This window comes from Rousettus aegyptiacus, unplaced genomic scaffold (genome assembly GCF_014176215.1).
Source record: "Rousettus aegyptiacus isolate mRouAeg1 unplaced genomic scaffold, mRouAeg1.p scaffold_m13_p_4, whole genome shotgun sequence".
Lineage (NCBI taxonomy): Eukaryota > Metazoa > Chordata > Mammalia > Chiroptera > Pteropodidae > Rousettus > Rousettus aegyptiacus.
In genome coordinates, this window is record NW_023416307.1 from 143,425,216 (window position 1) to 143,443,032 (window position 17,817).

The 17,817-nt window shown below is 42.1% G+C and overlaps 1 protein-coding gene across 1 annotated transcript in view; it reads left to right on the forward strand.

Moving 5' to 3' along the window:
* TGFBR2 (transforming growth factor beta receptor 2) overlaps nt 1-17,817 on the forward strand; it is an 81,136-nt gene that overhangs the window by 34,286 nt on the left and 29,033 nt on the right. The window contains exon 3 of the mRNA XM_016140790.2: nt 4,055-4,245. Coding sequence (XP_015996276.1) covers nt 4,055-4,245 — 191 coding nt within the window. The remainder of the gene's footprint in view (nt 1-4,054; nt 4,246-17,817) is intronic.

Here is a 17,817-nt window from a genome sequence, read left to right on the forward strand (position 1 = left end):
CATAAATCATTTGATTAATTATAGTTACAAATTGGGAGTATGAACAAGAAATAAAAAGAAAAAAAGAGATTAAAAGACTTCTCATTTTACAAAATGTATATTCATTATTTAAATAAAACAATTTGTAGACTCATTCTGATGTTTTCCATTTATCAGCTACTTTTTAAAAAAAAAAAAAATAACTTACGTGTCTCCTAGCCAGTTACAAATGAGACTATAAACCCTCAAATCCTCTCCCTGTTCTTGGGAATGAGTCTTTTGGACTTTCTCCAGACCACTTATCGTTAGCCTTGATGATAGATCTGAAAACCTTGCAAATGTCTGTGCATACCAGGGGATGAACTAGTTTCTTAAGAACTGAAGGAATGTTAACAGCAAAGACCTGCCATGACAGCTTGCCATGTACCTGCCAACTTCATTCAAGTCCAATTCTGAGCAAATGCCTTTGAAAAAGGGATTTTGACAAAGATCATGTTCAGAAGAAAGGGACCGGTGTGATTAGAGGTTTAGAAAGTGCGCTGTCTAAGGGATGACTGAGGCAATTAACATGGTTTCAGTAAAGGGAGGACATGAGTCCTCCTGAGAGATATTGAAGGTTCTCTCAGGTGGAAAATGTAATAAACTTTTTCTGTGTGACTCCGAAATGCAGAAGGACGGTCCATAACAAGGGGATAGAGTTGTGCTCTGGATAAGTTTAAGTATTTTCACAATCGTGGTTACCTAACAGCAGAACAGACTTCCTTGTCTGGAAGTCAAAGGTCAGAAGAGGCTGAATGACTGGCAAGTCTAGTGCAGGAAAGATTGAGACACTGGCCAGACGCCCTCGAGCTTCCGTCTTTACTCCTCTTCTCCACTGACCATCTTTACTTAAATATCCACCGTGGTGCCAGCTTACTTCTGCTAATGAAAAAAGCTTCCTTTAATGAAGATATTTTTCCCTGACTCACGGCACAAATCCAAATGATTGATTGTGAATCAAGTCTCTGGAATAGAGGCTTCTCTTGTCTCAGAAAATGTGAACTCGTGGCAGAGAGGAAGCCTCCCTCTCTCCCCCGTCCCAGCTAGAAAGAGTAAATACAGTGAACGTTATTTTTACCTGTCTTGGCAAAGATGAAGACTCCTGTGGAGTGGGAGTAATAAGGAGAAAGGGACATGGGGTGGATGCTCTGCTACACCTCCCCGATCCCCTAAGGCACTGAGGTGCTCACCCTTTGTCCCTGGAACACTGGCTGCTGAGGGATCACCCCCAGTCTCTCCCTCCAGGGAGGTCCCCTCCACTGAGAAGAACTGCTTCATCCTGGGTGGCCAGCGTCCTATGACTGATCAATGCAGGAGTCCAAAAGCCTGGCCACTTTGCCTTAGTTCGAGACAGTTCTGGCAGCCCACCTGGATTTACAGCTCCTGAGGGATCAGCTGAGCCCTTTCTTGCAAGCTGCTCAGCAGTTCAACTCCTCCTCTGCGCTGTACTGTTCCTTTCCATCCCTTACAGATGACTCTCTAGAAACCTCCTGCACAGAAATCCCGCAGGCTCAATATCTGTTTCCAGGGAACCCAGACTGAGGAACAAGGCTGTTTGGGAAACATCCAGATGTGGAAACTGAAAGACTCTGCCATGGTAGTGCATTCCAGTGCCTTTATCATTTTTAGTTGTTCTTTTCATTCATTCATTCATTCATTCATTCATTCATTTAAATAATGTCAGTTGTATACCCATTCCATGTAAAATGGTCAGGTTCTTTCCAAGAATAGAAATATTTTGGAGTCGAAATTAATTTCATGGCCGTAGTTCTTTTTTTTCCATGGCTGTTGACAAATTCTTCATCCTCCCTGGCTCAGAGCAAATGTTGCAGGACAAAGGAGTCTGTATGGCTTCATTGTGTTTCTCTCCCCACGCTCAGCTGTATCTAAAGATATTTTGCAAAGTGAGCTGTGCTGTCAGGGAGAACATTCTTACAGGAGTGAGTGGAGAAAATGTTAAGGACTTTACCCAGACTCAAGTATTATAATTGAGTTTCCTCTCTGCAGTTTCAGTTCTCGAAGCAGCCAGGAGGTGGAAAGAGCTGCCCAGTCCTTACAGATCATCTGTACTTCATGGCTCATAATTCCTTCCTTGTCCTGTTCCTCGATCCCTCAAAGCTTCACAAGAAAGGGATACCCTGCTTTGCCTTGGGAACATAGTGGGTTCAGCATGCCTTCCTTTTGTTATCAAAACGAAAAACAACTCTACACACACACACACACACACACACACACACACACACCTGTTGTAGGGGAGGAGGGAGATGCACTTGTTTTATGGCCACCATTTTTGCCAAGACTTCTAATAGCTTTGGGGTTAGGGATGGGTAGATTTTTATATATAGAATTTGTCATGTGGTCATGCCAAGTTCCATTTAGTTCCCTACTAGTCACCCTGGAGTAAGGATTCCAACCGTCACTCCTCCTTTAACCGTAGAGACCTCCTTAGCAACACCTGGTTCCTCTTGTTCCTGCTGGAGCTTAACGTTTTTCACGTTTTTCACGAAGTGACTCAAGTGTTTTCTCCATTAGACACTCTGGCTGCATGGATGCCATAAACATGACTCTGTTCCTGGTTGAGCTGTTCCGACCTCACCCTCTTTCTTACTCTTCTCTTCCCCTTGCTGAGATACCGTCCTTTAGTGTCCTTGAGCTCAGCACTGAGGGGTGGGATTGGTCAAGCTGGTCTTTCCCTGTGGGCCTGGGCCCACCTTTTTTCCAGTGAAAACTGGATCTTAGCTGCTTCTTACTTCCAGCCTGCCTCCCATTCTCCTTACTGTGAGCAGTGTGTGTGTGTGTGTGTGTGTGTGTGTGTGTGTAGGGATTGGTCAGTGTGCACTAGCACGTGTTAGCACACATGTGCACTCATATGCATGCGCTTAAAATCCTTCCCAGGGAAAATTATATGCACAAAAATGGCTGGACCTATCAAGGCATTTGAGGCCTGGTTAGCCCCTCCCCAGACCCTCCAGCCTGATACAGAGGCTACCACACAAGACAACAGACATTTTGCATCTGAAAAGGGCAGAGTTGGGAGGAAGGATGTGAGACTAACCTTGACGTTGGACACAGTCGCCCAAGATGGCAGGTTAACAAGGGGAGCACAGGGAAGCAGGCAGAGAAGTAATGAGCTTCCCAAGGATGCCAGAGTTTTATTTGGCTTTTGGAATTATAATAGCAGGAATTAATCATTGTCATTTTTAGATGTAATGTACACATACAGCCAACTGAGCATGTCCTAGGACCTGAGTAAAATGCCACGTGAATGATTCGCTGAGCCCGTAGTTGAGTTAGGCTCTAAATTACTCCAAGAAGAAATTAGTTTGTGACAGCTTAAAATATTTCACTGACCTGTAAATGAAGAACACCTTGCAGTGCTGACCCATGTGTTTTAATGTTTTTTTTTTTTCTTGGTTTGGTTTCTTTCTGTAATTCTGGAAACAGCAATATTTTATCCAGGAAGTATCTTCTGTTTTCTCAGAATGGCCAGATGCTAACATGGAACATGCCCTCACACACAGTGCCCGAGGGCCCAGCAGACAAAAAAAGAGGAACTGCAAGTGCTTTCCCAGGCGTGCTCTCTGAGAACGAGTTAGCTAGACATGACCCCGGCCCTGCCAAACGAACGAAAGATTCAGTGTGAACCTTGCAGTGCATTGAGGATAGAAGGTTTAAAATCATCCTGGGGACTCAGGACTCTTCTGTTTTCCCGTGCCTTCCCCTTTAATGATTGAATTACGACTTCATGTGTAAATTTCTCCTATGGACTAGCCCCCACGGAAAGCCCTCATGTTTATAATCATAAATGGGATCCGAGAATAAGTTAAGGAGAGACTGAAATGTGTAGATAAAGTGTAGGAGACCGTGGGACAACCTGCTAATGCTGGAAAACAGGAACCAGCTGATGTTGGTAGAAACAACTGTATGAAGGAAATACGGTCCAGATCGCTCTTCTGTCCAGAGACCTTATTCGTCCTTTCTCTTTGTCTTCCCTCCCCGCCCCCCACCTCCACCACCACGACCCTCTGCACCCAAGGAGAAAGAATGATGAGAACATAACACTAGAGACCGTTTGCCATGACCCCAAGCTCGTCTACCACGGATTTGTTCTTGAGGATGCTGCTTCTCCAAAGTGTATTATGAAAGAAAAAAAAATGGATGGCGAGACTTTCTTTATGTGTTCCTGTAACACTGAGGAGTGCAATGACTACATCATCTTCTCAGAAGGTAAGTTTTCTTCTCTCGATGGGCTGGAGCCTTACTTCCTCTGTGTTGACTTCTTGTGTCCCTGGTCTGCAGTCCCAAGGGCAGCCTATCCTTCTGTGGCTGACACTGCTAAGTGATCATATGCTCTGGGGATTAAGAGCCCAGTGACCTGGTGGAAAGTGCCGACTGAGTAACTGTTGCTTCTGGTTCTGATCAAAACTAGCTCATGTGCCCACATTATTTGTCTGACAAACAGTTCCTTTGACCTAGAGCAGTGGTCCTCAAAGTGTAGTCCCTGGACTAGCAGCAGCATCGTCGCCTGGGGACTTGTTAGAAATGCAGATTCTTGGGCCTCACCCCCCCCCCAACCCACTGAATCAGAAACTCTGGGTTCTGGGCCCAGTAACCTGTGTTTTAACATACCTTCCAGATGATTCTGATGCAGCTAAAAAGTGAAAACCGCTGGTCAAGAGATTGGAGGAGGCTGTTTGATATAAGAGGAAGACTTGCTTTGAATTAACTCAAGTGGGTTTTGTACATATTCCTAGGATTTGTTGAAAGCATACTTATCATTAGTCTCATTTGAGAGGAGAACCGAAATGCGGAGGAAAATCGTGAGCCAAGGTTTACCCACAGACAGGAGAAGATTAGATTAGATACTAACCTTTATCTTTAAAGTTCAGCATTCACTCAGCTTGAAAGAAGGGCATGCAGTCCCTCAATTTAAAAAACTATTCAGCGGTTTCAAATTACAGAAGCAGTATATGTTCTTTATCACAATTTTGAACAATCCAACAATATGTAAAATTACTAAAAAATCAAAGTACATTAGCTTTATCCCCTCACTCCCAACCCAACAGATAATCAATATTAAGAGTATGTTGGATACATACCTGTGTCTCATTCATTCATTCATTCATTCATGCAATCCCTCTTTCTCTCCTCTTTCCCTCTCCCTTGCTCTCTCCCTCCTTTCTGCCCTGCCTTCCTCCATCCATACCTCTGTGCATCTGTCCTTCCGTCTGCTCATCCATCTTTCAGTGCAGATAGTTGATCTGACTATAAGTATTATTTGGAAGCATTTTTTTTTTTATCCAACCACATTTACTTTTCCTTCTAAATAAGACAATACATATTGATATACTACGCACCTGTTAGTTGTCTAGAATTCCATAGTATGGATTATGTTCTATTAAACCGTTCCTCTGTTTGGTGGATTATTTAGGTGTCTCCAGGTTTTCGCTTAATGCCACATTGAATATCTTTGTAAAAAGCACTTGCGCTGTTAATATTTCTGCAAGGCTGATAGTGAAAATAATATTCGCTTGGTTTCAGGAATGTAAATTCGGAGTGCAAAAAGGTTATTTTAGCCCCAAATAGGTCTGATTCAATAAACAGTCCTTTTGGAACACAAGTGCTAGGTCTAACGTTATCCCTGAGTATGTCCCAACTCTGGAAAATGATGTGTCCCCGGCTTTGGTAGGCTCTCACCAGCACTGCAGACCTATCTCATTGTCTGTGTGTCCTTTCCCATTGCCAGTTTCCCTCTCTTCCTGTCCAACGTCCCCCTTTGCCAACTTCTGAGTATGTAAAGCCGGGCATGTACATCTTATCAAGGCAATGCTTTCCAAAACCACTCCTTTCTCCTATTTTCTTATGCTGTAAACACCCCATTTTTCTCATTCTACCTACGTAATTTGGGTTAGAGGGGAAGATAAAACTAGATTAAATCACACGTAAGCATGAGCATACCTGATATCCAGGCTTAACATGTCAACTTTCCCCAAGTAGTTCACTTTTTTAAAAAGGCTCAGGCTAAGCCAAAGGAATCAATCTTTACTAGTAGAATATCCAGACATGTTTATTATTATCTACGAACCTTTTCCCCCTATTTGAATACTGACTCGTCCACAGTGGAAGAGTTTATTTCATCCAAAAGAGACAACATTTGATAAATGACCTGCAGGTAGGAGGTATATATTATGATCATCTTTTAAGATATCGATGACTTCAGTTTTCAGTGTATTTCAACTCAGGTGAGAATCATGGGCCCGTATTCATATATTTTCCCTCTTACTCATTATCAGACTCTTTCTTTTGAGGTGAGATAATCACCCTAAAGGCAATTTCTTTTTGTACAACTCAAGAAATCCAACACAGCTGATGACTCAGCTGTCTGCGTGATTTCAGAGTCTTTTAAAATGTTCCAGGGTTGTTTGCATTTCGTCTTCTAAAATGTCCTAGGGAATGTCTGCTTTTTAAGCATCTCTCTTCTCTGCGCGGGGATATTTTCTCACATTAAACAGCAGACACGAAGAGCAACATTTTAGGTTCCATTTCTCCACTTACTGCCATCATCTCTTCTTCAAAATAAGGAATAAAAATTCTTGAAATAATTTCTCTACTCCAAGTCAAACAAGGCGGTGAATGCAAAAGTTCTGGAGTGTTTTGACACTGTATTTTTATTAGTACAGTACTCAGCTCTCGTAGCCAGATTTCTGATCTGCAAACACAATGGATGATAATTACTTACACCTTCTTTTTTTAAAAAATGCATAAAGGAAAGAAGATGAGCCACAGATCTTTTTAAATGTAGATCTTCACTGTCAGTGCTGTTATGAATGATAACTCACACATGTGGAGAGAAAGTACCGTTGCTATGTACCATACCGTTGCTATGTACCGTGCTCAGACCTTTCCATGGCATGGCCTTGTTTCACCTCAGAGCCACCTTGAAAGTAGGGACTGAAATACCCATCTAATGGGTGAGAAAACCAAGCTCGGAGATGTATCACATTTTGTCCAGAGTCAGATGACTTGTGGGTGGCATAGTTAGGATTTATAATGGGCTATGTATGAACGAAAAAGAAATCTGAGGACCTGCCTTCCTTCTTCTTTCCTTCCTTCCTTTCTTCCTTCTCTTTCGATTTCCTTCTCTTTCTCTCACTATCTCTGTCTAAGCAGATACTATACACGCACATTTTAAAAATTCAAATGCTACAAAACAGGTCCAGTGAAAAGAAAGTCTTTTCAGTTTGTCCCCTAATCTATCTGGCCCTTGTTAACGATTAGTCATCCATTCTTCCAGAGAGATTCTTCTGCACGGAATTCTGCATGGAAATCCCGAATTTGGTAAAGCATATATATCATTGAGATTTTTTTAAAAGTCAGATTCATAGATGTGTAACTTATATAAGATATAAAATTTACCCTTTTAAGCTGTGTGGTTTGCTGAATGTGGCAGATGTACACAGCTGTATAACTGTTACCCCAGTTAAGATACAGAACATGGTCGCGACTCCCAATGTTTCCTCATGCCCTTTTGCAGTCATATCGGGATTTTTAGTCACATTTTAAAAACTCGGTTGCTTTCTTTCTTTGTGATTTTCATGTTATTTAACTGATTCCATGACCTGAAGAGTGGGCATATGGGGTGCCCCCGGCCTCGGACAACAAGATAATGCTTTTTTCCCCCCTTTGCTTCTAGAGGCACAAAGCCCAGTCTTTAAAAAAAAAAAAAAAAAAAAAAAAAAAAAAAAAAAAAAAAAAAAAAAGCCAGCTCTGCATCATTTATTTACCTCATATTTTCTCTCACTCCATGTTGCTTGTCTATATGCCATGCAGTGAGTGATCCTAAAATCTGGCAGGTGGGTTAAGGGGAGGATGGACCTCCACATAAGCCCCTAGTCTTCCCATTTCAGGCTCCTGGAGGCCTGTGTTTATAATGGCTCTTATGCCTATTGTCCTGTTCATCTGATTTTCTGTACATGGGAAATATACAGCAGATACATTGAAGATACATTGAGATAATCCTCTTAAGGCCCAGCAAGGTAATTAGATCACTATTTCCAGGTAATAATGGAGAAAAAAACAGCAGCACAGAAGTTAAGCGACTTGCTTAGAGTTATTCAGCTCGTTAGTGGCCGAGCTGGGGCTATACTTAGGTCTCCAGACTTTCACCGAGGTCTTATTTCCCTAGTTCTGTATTCCAAGGGGCATCAGGGCTGGCTTTGAGGAACTGGGGGAGAAATGATGGAGTGGACCCTCCTTCACATACTCTGTATAGTACGTAAACTGTAGTAGAAGATAAGGTCCACAGGAAGGTATTGCCCGCTTTCATGAGTTTGAAAAGTGTTCTAGAATGAAGGAGCTAAAGAGACCTTGCTATCTTTCTCAGTGAACCAGGTACTGGCCCTTACCCATGAAACCTCACGGTGGGACCTTGTGCTGTGCCACCTGGTGGCTCTGCTGCTTGCTTGAAGTGGCCCGGGGCAGGTGGGAGTAAGAACCAACCAGAATGAGGCCGGAGTCTGCTCTTCACAACTGTGCTCCAGCAGTCATGTCGTTTTGTCCTGTCTCTGAAGACTCTCTCTGTCAAAAGTTACTGTGTAGACTTATGAGGCAGTCAGAGTCTACCTACCCCTGAACTCACCAAGACCTGAGACTCCCGGTAGGAGAGAGGGTGTTTGCATTGGTTGTTCTTGATGGCTCGGTGACAGCTGTGATAAGACCTCTCAGGTTCCAGGACTGAGGCGAGCACAGGACGTGGGAAGAGAAAATTCTGAGCTAATAGGTGCCCTGTTTACTCGCCAATGACACATCCACTTTGCAAAGACCTCATGTCGTTATTGATCTCCTGCTGCCTTTAAGAATCAGACACAACCAAACAGTTTTATTGATTCCATAAATGGTTTCCAAATGAAGTAAAGACACTGCATTTACAGAGCGCTGGCCAAGGAGATGATTTCTGCTGTTTTAGTTAAGAGAGAAACAGTCTCTCTCTACTGACTAAGAGTGGGAGCCAGAGGTGGGCTTCCTGGATTTAAAGCTTAGTCTACCACTTATTAGCATTACCACCTTGGACCAGTTACCTGACACCTTCTTGCTTCAGTCTCCTCATCTATAAAATGTAATAAAGCAGAGCGAGTTCCTGGTAATGTGAGAATCAACTGGAGTTAGAATGCACAACTAGAGTTATCATACAATGATGCACGGTTCAGCACAAGGAGTCACTATCTGTTAGCTGCCAGTATTATTTGGGCTTTTTCTGTAGGATTTGGAACTTTTTCTTATCTTTAGACAGGAAGCCAGGACAGCTCAGCCTGCAGGTGTGTTCCAGCTCACGTTTTGTAGTTGAGTTTTGACCTCAGCATGCCAGCAGGGCAGACACCTCCAGGTGTCACACCACGGGAGTTTTGAAGGGGCTCCTTTTGCTTTAATCCATACCTCATCCAATTTCTCTTTCTCTCCACAAGCCTTCTCAAAGGAAGGGGAACATGCTGAGTCTAAGATTTCTAATCAAAGCTAACCACATCCCTTGACATCCTTGGATAATATTACAAATTAGGCACGTTGTTCCTGTTTTGATACAGAACCGTAGCAGGAGGCAACTAAATAAAAAGGGAATGACTCACTGGGGCCTTTCAGATCAGTGATCAGGGTAATCACAGTTCTGTATTTGCCAAAGGGATTCATTCCCTCTTTTTATTTTTTTTCCAGCTGAAAGCTTGCTTTGGGCCACATGGCCTCCTCATTGAATGTCTGTGCCACTGATGACCCACTAGGCTAGTAATGGTGCTGTCACCTGGGGTTGTTGCAGGCATTAGAGAGGAGGATGCTGGGAGTGCCCAGCACAGCAACTGGCACGTAGTGGTGCCTCCTTTCTTACTCTTCCTCCTCTCAGGAAGGGGAACACTCTAAGCCAAGGAGCACACCTCTTCCGGATGATGAATACCCTTGCTACTCGGAGTGTTAACAGACCAGCAGCAGCATCACCAGGGAGCTCCTTAGATGCGCAGAACCTTGGGGCCCTCCTGGACCTACTACATCAGCCTCTGCATTCTAACAGTGTCCTTGGTGACTGGTTTGCACACTGAAATGTGAAAAGCACCAGTGTGAACTCCCTCAACTAGGGACGGAAGCAGAGATGAGTCTTGTTAACTTTATGCTAGCAACTTGTGGAGCTAATTAACTCATGAGGAATAAATCAGATCTTAGACCTGGTCATTTGGAAATGGACCAAATGGACTTTACTCAGTCTTTTCAGAACAGAAATCCCCAGTGAAATGTGGGTGTTTTTCAACAGCGATAGTAAGGTTCATTTTTTTACATACTTCCCAAACTGTGTGCTCACCTGGGTCTGGGTGTAGAGAAGATCAGGCACCTTTTCAGTAACATTTCTTTAGTTTTCATGATAACGTTAATTTTAGTTCACGTGTGAGATTGTCCCCTAATATTTCCCAAAGCAAAAAGACATTTAGAAATGCCTTCAAGATGCATTTTGGAAGATGTTTTTCTGAATTGGACCTACAAGAGAGTTGTTTGGTTCTGGGCAGGTAATAGAGTGGCATTAGAAAGGGGTTGCCTGAATCACTTTGTTGCTCAGACATCTGCTGGAGTTGGGTACAAGGAAAACAAGAAGGTGACAGGTGCAGGGTTAAAGGAGGCATGCTCTGGACCACCCCCAGCTCCCAGATGACTGGAACCCTGGCCATCTCATCTTTCCTCCTAGCTTAGAGCTGGACTGTTTATTCTGGAGATTGAGAGGCACTGTGGCCATGTAGGAGAGGGAATTAGCACTAAAACAAACCCTGGACTTTGAAAAGTTTGGTTTCCAGACCAGAGGCCCGCCCCCTGAAGGGAGCAGTCAAGCTAGTACCACACCTGAGGCCCAGATAAGGGGATTCACAGGACGGTAGCAATGATCATGCCCTGGGGTGAAAGCCTCTGTGGATTGATTCACCTACGTTAACCGCTTTCAGGTGTATCGTCTTGTTTCCTGGAATCATAACTTTTTTTTTCCCCCCAGAGGGGTAGACATTATGTTTTTGTGTTTTTCAGCATTATTGAAGGAATAATTGACAAAATTATAAGGTATTTAAAGTGCATATCATGATGTTTGACATACATATGTATTGTAAATGGAGTCCTGCCATTTAGGTGATTAACACATCCATCACCCCATAGATTTTTCTTCTGTTTGTGTGTATGGGAGAGAACATTTAAGTTCTACTAACAAATTTCAGTGGTACAATAGAGTGTTGTAAACTCCAGCCCTCATGTTTTTCATTAGCTCCTCAGAGCTTATTCATCTTATAGCTGAAAGTTTGTACCCTGTCCCCAACCTCTCCCTATTTCAATTCCCACCTCCCAGCGCACAGCCGCCACCATTCTACTCTCCGTCTCTATGACCTTGTCTTATTTTTTGAGTCAACATATAAATCATCCCATGCAGTATTTGTCTTTATCTGGCCTATTTCACATAGCATAGTGCCCTCAAGCTCTATCCATGTTGTTGGAAATGGCAGGATGTCCTTTCTCATAACAGAATAACATTTGTGTGTGTGTGTGTGTGTGTGTGTGTGAGAGAGAGAGAGAGAGAGAGAGAGAGAGAGAGAGAGAGAGAGAGAGAGAGAGAGAGATATCTTCTTATCTGTTCATCCATTGATGGGCACTTAGGTTGTTCCCATATCTTGGCTATTGTGGATAATTCTACAGTGAACATGGGAATGCAGATACCTCTTCAAGATCTTGTTTTCATTTCCTTTCAATATGTACCCAGAAGTGGAATTGCTGGATCATATGGGAGTTCTATTTTTAATATTTTTAAGAAAACTACATATTGTCTTTCATTGTAGTGGAACCAATTTGCATTCAAAGGATTTCCTTTTCTCCATATTCCCTTGACTTTTTGGAGTCATAACCTTTTTTATGTTGAAATGAAACCCATGAAATTAGCTCATCCAGACTTTTCTTTTTACTGACAAAGAAATGGGTCTCCAGAGAGTGGCCTGAATTTCTCAAAATCTCACAGCCGGTTCTTTACTTTTTTTGTCCACAGCAGAGTTGGAAAATCTTGTCTCCTTTTCAGGGGCTGTCCTTCTTACTCTTTTCTATTCAGACTGGGGTGGGGGTTGTGTACGCTTTATCAGTCTTACACCAATGGACGGCTGCACAGCTTACACTTACACAAGAGGCCACCTGTTCTGTGGGCACAAGAGTGGTCTCTGAACAACTCACCATTCAGCAAGTTCTTGGCAAGCAGTATATCCCCAGGCTAACACTGTTCACGTGTTTGTAAGGATGCTGTTTATAAATGATAGCCAGCCAGATGCTCATCTCTTGAGAAGATCGTGGTCTCTCCAGGGAGATTATCTGGGTTCAAATCCCAACTAAGCTATTTATAACCTATTTGTCCTTGGGTGAACTAAATCACCTTAGTTTTCCCCTCTGAAAAATGGGGATGGAAATAGTGCTCACTTTGAATAGTATTTTTGTGAGGATAAATGAGTTTATTCACATAGGGAACTTAGAATAGTACTTGGCACGGAGCAAGTATTCAATAAATTTTGGCTGTAAATAGTTGCTATTGTTCCCCTAGATTCAAATGTCTTATCTTTGGATTTAGCCAGATGAGTGAGAAGCTTTATGTCAATGTCATATTGTATTCTCCCCCTTCCTGAAAATTCCTTCAACTGAATTGTGTTTAGGTTTCATCCATCGTAAGCAACATTCCTGCGAACCCAAGTGATATATTCGCTGTAAAGAATGCTGTTGGGGAAACTATGCTACATTGTACTATTGTCTTCCCGAGGAAGCCTGTAGAAATTTCTCTCAGCTCTTTGCTTGTTCCCTAATAGAGAATAAGCAGAAAAAAATTCCCTATTTGCTTTTGGTCTTAAGTACACTTTGAAGCATAAAGAGCCAGCAAACTCCTTTCCTAAAGGACCGGTTAATAAACATTTTTGGCTTTGCAGGCCATAGAGTCTCTGTTGCAGCTACTCAGTCAGCTCTGCCGTAGAAGCAGCCATAGACAGTATGTAAACAATGGGATGTGATTGTGTTCTGATAAATTTTTATTTACAACAATAGCTTTAGGTCAGCTCCTGATGTAGATGATCATGTGTGTGCTCACGTGTATTTTTCCCTTCAATACTAACTACCAGAGAAGCTTAGAGTCATTGTAGGCTGATATCACCCTTGCTTGACTGTTTTCCTTTATTTTTCCTGCATTTATCTTCCATTTGTCTTGATTCCAACTCTCGCTTTTACTTTTCTTTTGTTTTCTCCTTCACTACAATGTCTGTCTGCAGGTTGCATGAGATTTTCTTTTCTTTCTCTCTCTCTCTCTCTCTCTCTTTTTTTTTTTTTTTTTTTACAGAATGCAACTATTAGTAAGTACATCAATCATATAGTTAACTCAGAAACCAGGACTCTGGGAACCACTCTGACTCAAAGTTCAACCAATGTGGTTAAATAGAGAAGTAGACCATGAGATGTAGGCTGTCACCCAGTGTGCGTTCATTGCCGACCTGCCTGCTGTGTGCAGGCTCTCACAGTTAGCATGCTCTCTAACTGGAGAAGTTGAAGGAAGGGAGTCGAGGACTCTTAGTAGCTACAGTTTCATTCCTTTCCCTCTCATTGTTGTAGAATTTCTTTTAAATGAAAACAGCCTCTTTGGTTTGCAAGCCTAACTCTGGCAGGAAGACAAATGATTTTTTTACAGTATCAGACACACGGTTTCCTGTCTGTGTTTAACTTGCTAGCAGAACATCTCAGCCAGCTGGTTCCCCCTGGACCTACTGTGACCTGAATAGCTTTGCCGCCTGCCATCCAGCAAGCCCACTCTGTGTATTGATCACAGGCCTGGCACACTTGATTGACGCATATTGGTTTCTGAGTCAGGGAAGACTTGGAAGTGCTGCTCCCTTTTTCTCAAATCTCATTTTGTGTTTATTTTGCTTCAGCATCAGGGAACTAGCTGGCTTCTTGTGGAGAAACTCCTGGTTCTTACATGTAAGAAGGAAGAAGAAGAAATGGTGCTTTGGCAGGTCCGGGGCTCTGTGTGTGCCGCCTTTGAGTCGTGCACTCGCTCGCTACTCAAAATAGCTGTCTCGCCAGCTGTGCATTTTTTTTTTTTTTTTTAGGAGAGGCAAACCAGATTTACTTTCTGGTCTAAATGCAGAAGAGAAAAATAAGTGTGGAAATATGGTTGAAAAAAAGTTGTTAGAAGAGGAAGAAAATTATGGATTAAAGTCCGAAGTCTCATTCCTGGGAAGAGAAATCAGTTATTTGAGGTGATGACTCACGCTGCAGGAGCCTTTGGTTGTGAATGAGTTAGGTTACAAAGCATCCTTTGAATCAGTGAATATGGCCCAATGTCTCACCAAGGAAATAATAAAGATTGTACATGCCAGAGGGCATTGTGACGCAGTCAAGCGAAGCTTAGAATGTGCTTGTAGTGACTTCAGGCCAAGCAACTGGCTTCTGTCGATTTTTATTTTTCTGAGCAGCAAAGTAAACATCGCTGCTCTGAGGCCAGATGTGGTTGCTGGTCGTGAATATTTCTACTCTGGAACCTCATTCTGCTGTGAATCATGGCAGGGTGGAATCCACTAAGGACACAGCCTGTCTGGAATCTCATCCACTGGTTGTGAGTGACACAGCTGGACTGATAAGGCAGGCGTTCCCGCGAGGCTGTGGTGATGCGTGCTCAGTCTCTGCTGTCTCCCACAGCCACCCCTTTGTGTTCTGTGAACGAGGCACGGATGGGTGGTGGTGAAAGGGACGAGGTAGACTTTTTGGTACTTTACAAGCATTGCAGTGTCCCACCAGTGGAAAAACACCGGGGAGCTAGCTAACCACTGTGAAACTGACTTTCATTTCCGCCCGTAGTAAACTTCAGAGGCTGTGTTTACCACCAGTTGGACATCTGGCTGACTTGCTTTTGGAAACTTTTTCTGATCTTCAAATCACTCCTGCATGTTACTAATTAAGTAAAATATCAATTTTACCAGCAATAATTATGCTAATTAAAAAAACTAATGTTAACTTTTAAAGGAACAATTAATATATGCTTTTCTACTTTTGAAAAAACTGTACCTCATGTTGCCTCTTAAACATACAGTTTATTTCAATGTGAAGAACAATTGATCCTAAATTTAATCATTAAAATTCTTTCTATTCCTTTTATTTCCAGGTGTCCATCATATTTAAAATACCTATTTCTCCTGTCAGGCTGAAGTAGTTGGCCCTACATTGACCCCACATTGGAAATACCGGATAAACTTTAAAAACTACTTATTAACTGTGCCTTATCCATGCAGTTTTAGACTTAATTGGTCAGAACTGTATCACGATTAAAAACAAACAAACGAAACGAACAAAAACAACAATAACAACTCCCAAGATATTTTAATATGCAGCCAATGTGGGGAGCTGCTGGACTCAAGACAGTTTTATCTGCCAAATCTTTTTATATTTTTCATCATGCTCCTCATATAACCTGGAAAAGGATGGTAACAATTAGAGAATGGCAACCACCACAGGAAGTAGCTAAAATTCGCCTTCTAGGTTAAAGGAGAAAACAAGCAAAACAAAACACCTATAGTACCACACCCTTGAGGAATAATAAGATTTTTTTAATGTGGGACATTACTGAGCTTTCCACAATTTGCAAACTATTATTTCAGAACTGAGGCCGAGGGCCTCATTGAGAATAGATAGGTATCTGAGATTTTAGAACTGATGAAATTGTGCATTAAGGGCAGGCACATTTTAAACCTGAAGGTGTGACTGAAAGATCGGATGGCAAGGTTTGGGTGCCACTGCCTTGGCCTTGGCAAAGACAAGGCAGGGGTTGGGGAGGCAGCGTGCACAGTTGCAGGGGGTGAAGACATTCGAGTGGGAGAGAACCGCGGCGAGCTGAGGTTCACTCGGAAAGCCAGAAGTGATGGTGTGTCTTGGTGACCTGACAGGTATTGGTGACCTGACAGGTATTGGCAGTGTGAGTAATCGATGTGCTTTTCTAAAGCTATCTAGTCTCCCTCTTGGAAAAGATACTGAAATAACTTAAGAACCATGAAGAACCCCTAACTAGAGTAGAAGATATAATCCAGACAGGCTGCTAAGTAAAGAATAGAAGAATTAGGGCGGCTTTTGAAGAAACAAAACACAAGCTTAGTGGTCCTCTGAGACTATGATGTGGAGAAGAAAACAGAAAAAATTTCAGCTCCTGAGAATGTATAACAGGCTGAGGTGCTGTTCATGGAGGAACAGACATTCGTAAGACATGCCATAGTTTCTTGGGCCAAGTCTGGCCTGTTGTAGGCTCCCTGGTCATATTGGTTTGCCCTCTTTCTAAAGCTACAGCTGTGCACAAGTAGCAAGACTCTACATCCCAAGGACGAACATGAAGGATGATGAGCATAGTGGAAGGAATGCCTCACATAGCAGAGGTAGAATCGGGGTTTTAATTGCCTGGAATGACCAGTAATATGAAATGACAGATGAATGTCAAGTCAAGTGTACAGGTTCAAATGATCAATTGCAATGGGTCAGCTCATCAAAAAGCTAGCTGAGTACCTTCACATGATAAAGACCCAGAAGTTTACTGGTGAGCTGTGGTCATTTTAAAATCGAAGCGATCTGGCTAAGAGAATCAAAATGAAACAACAGAACAAACAAGCAAACCAGCAGTTGTCTTAAACTGCATTCATTAGAAAGGGCGGTGAGAGTCTCACTGTAATCTTTGCTGCAGATGGTCCAGGTATTGTAGTTGGATCTGGTGAAGTATGTTATGGAGAATCTTCATAGGAAAAAAGATTTCAGAAAACAGTTTGCTTTATACTTAGAAAAGAACCTGGCATTTATTGGGCAGCTGCTATATTCCAGGCTGGCGGATTTTAGAGTCCCACAAATATGTCCAACTTCAGAATCTGATATACATATATCTTTTGAAGAGCAATCGAAGGAAACAGGAATATTCAACCTGAAAAAGAAAGGATTTAGAGAAATGGGTTAAATGCCCACCAGGAATTTAAGAACTCTCATCTCATCAAGAAGGGGTTGTTCTGTTGTCTTCTTCTCTAGAAAGCAATTTGAAAGCCAGTAGGTAGACATACAGGAAGGGCTCATATGACTTAATTTAAAGAGTAAATTAAAAAATATCCCAATGTTTAGAGTTTATCCTAATAGATCTACAGCTAAATCTATTTGGATTAGATTATGAGATGATTTATGGAAAATTAGGGTCCTTCTATTTTAACATTTCAACCAGAATTTTTATCTCTGTCTCAGGAATATTCCAGAAGTGGTTGTCATGCCAGATTAGACTACTTGTAAGGTCCTTTTGTTGGAGAGAGAGATGGGAAGGATATAATGTAAGGGAAATTGTATGATAGGGTGTAAAAGGTGGGGAATAGCTTAGTTTTGAAATATGTATAATTGGAATAAAACAAATAGATGACAGAAGGGAAGGCATCTTCCATCATTTGGGAAAAAAATAATCTCAAAGTCTGTCCAGAATGACAAACAGAACTGTCAATATCCTGGAAGTTAAATTAGATCCCACATGCCTAGTGAGCTCACTGTCCTTCTGTTGTTTAATTAAAATGATTTCTTTTTATTGTTTGCCTGAATTTAACTGTTTGCTTTTTATTGAGATGATGGATGGGGAATCATATCTCATTCTACACTCCTCCAGCAGTTAATTTGACTAGGAAATTCTCATGGACCATTTTCTCATTAGCTAGCACTAAATACAATCGTGAGAAGGCCTTACAAACAAGTCCATGAGGAATTTTCATTGTAAGA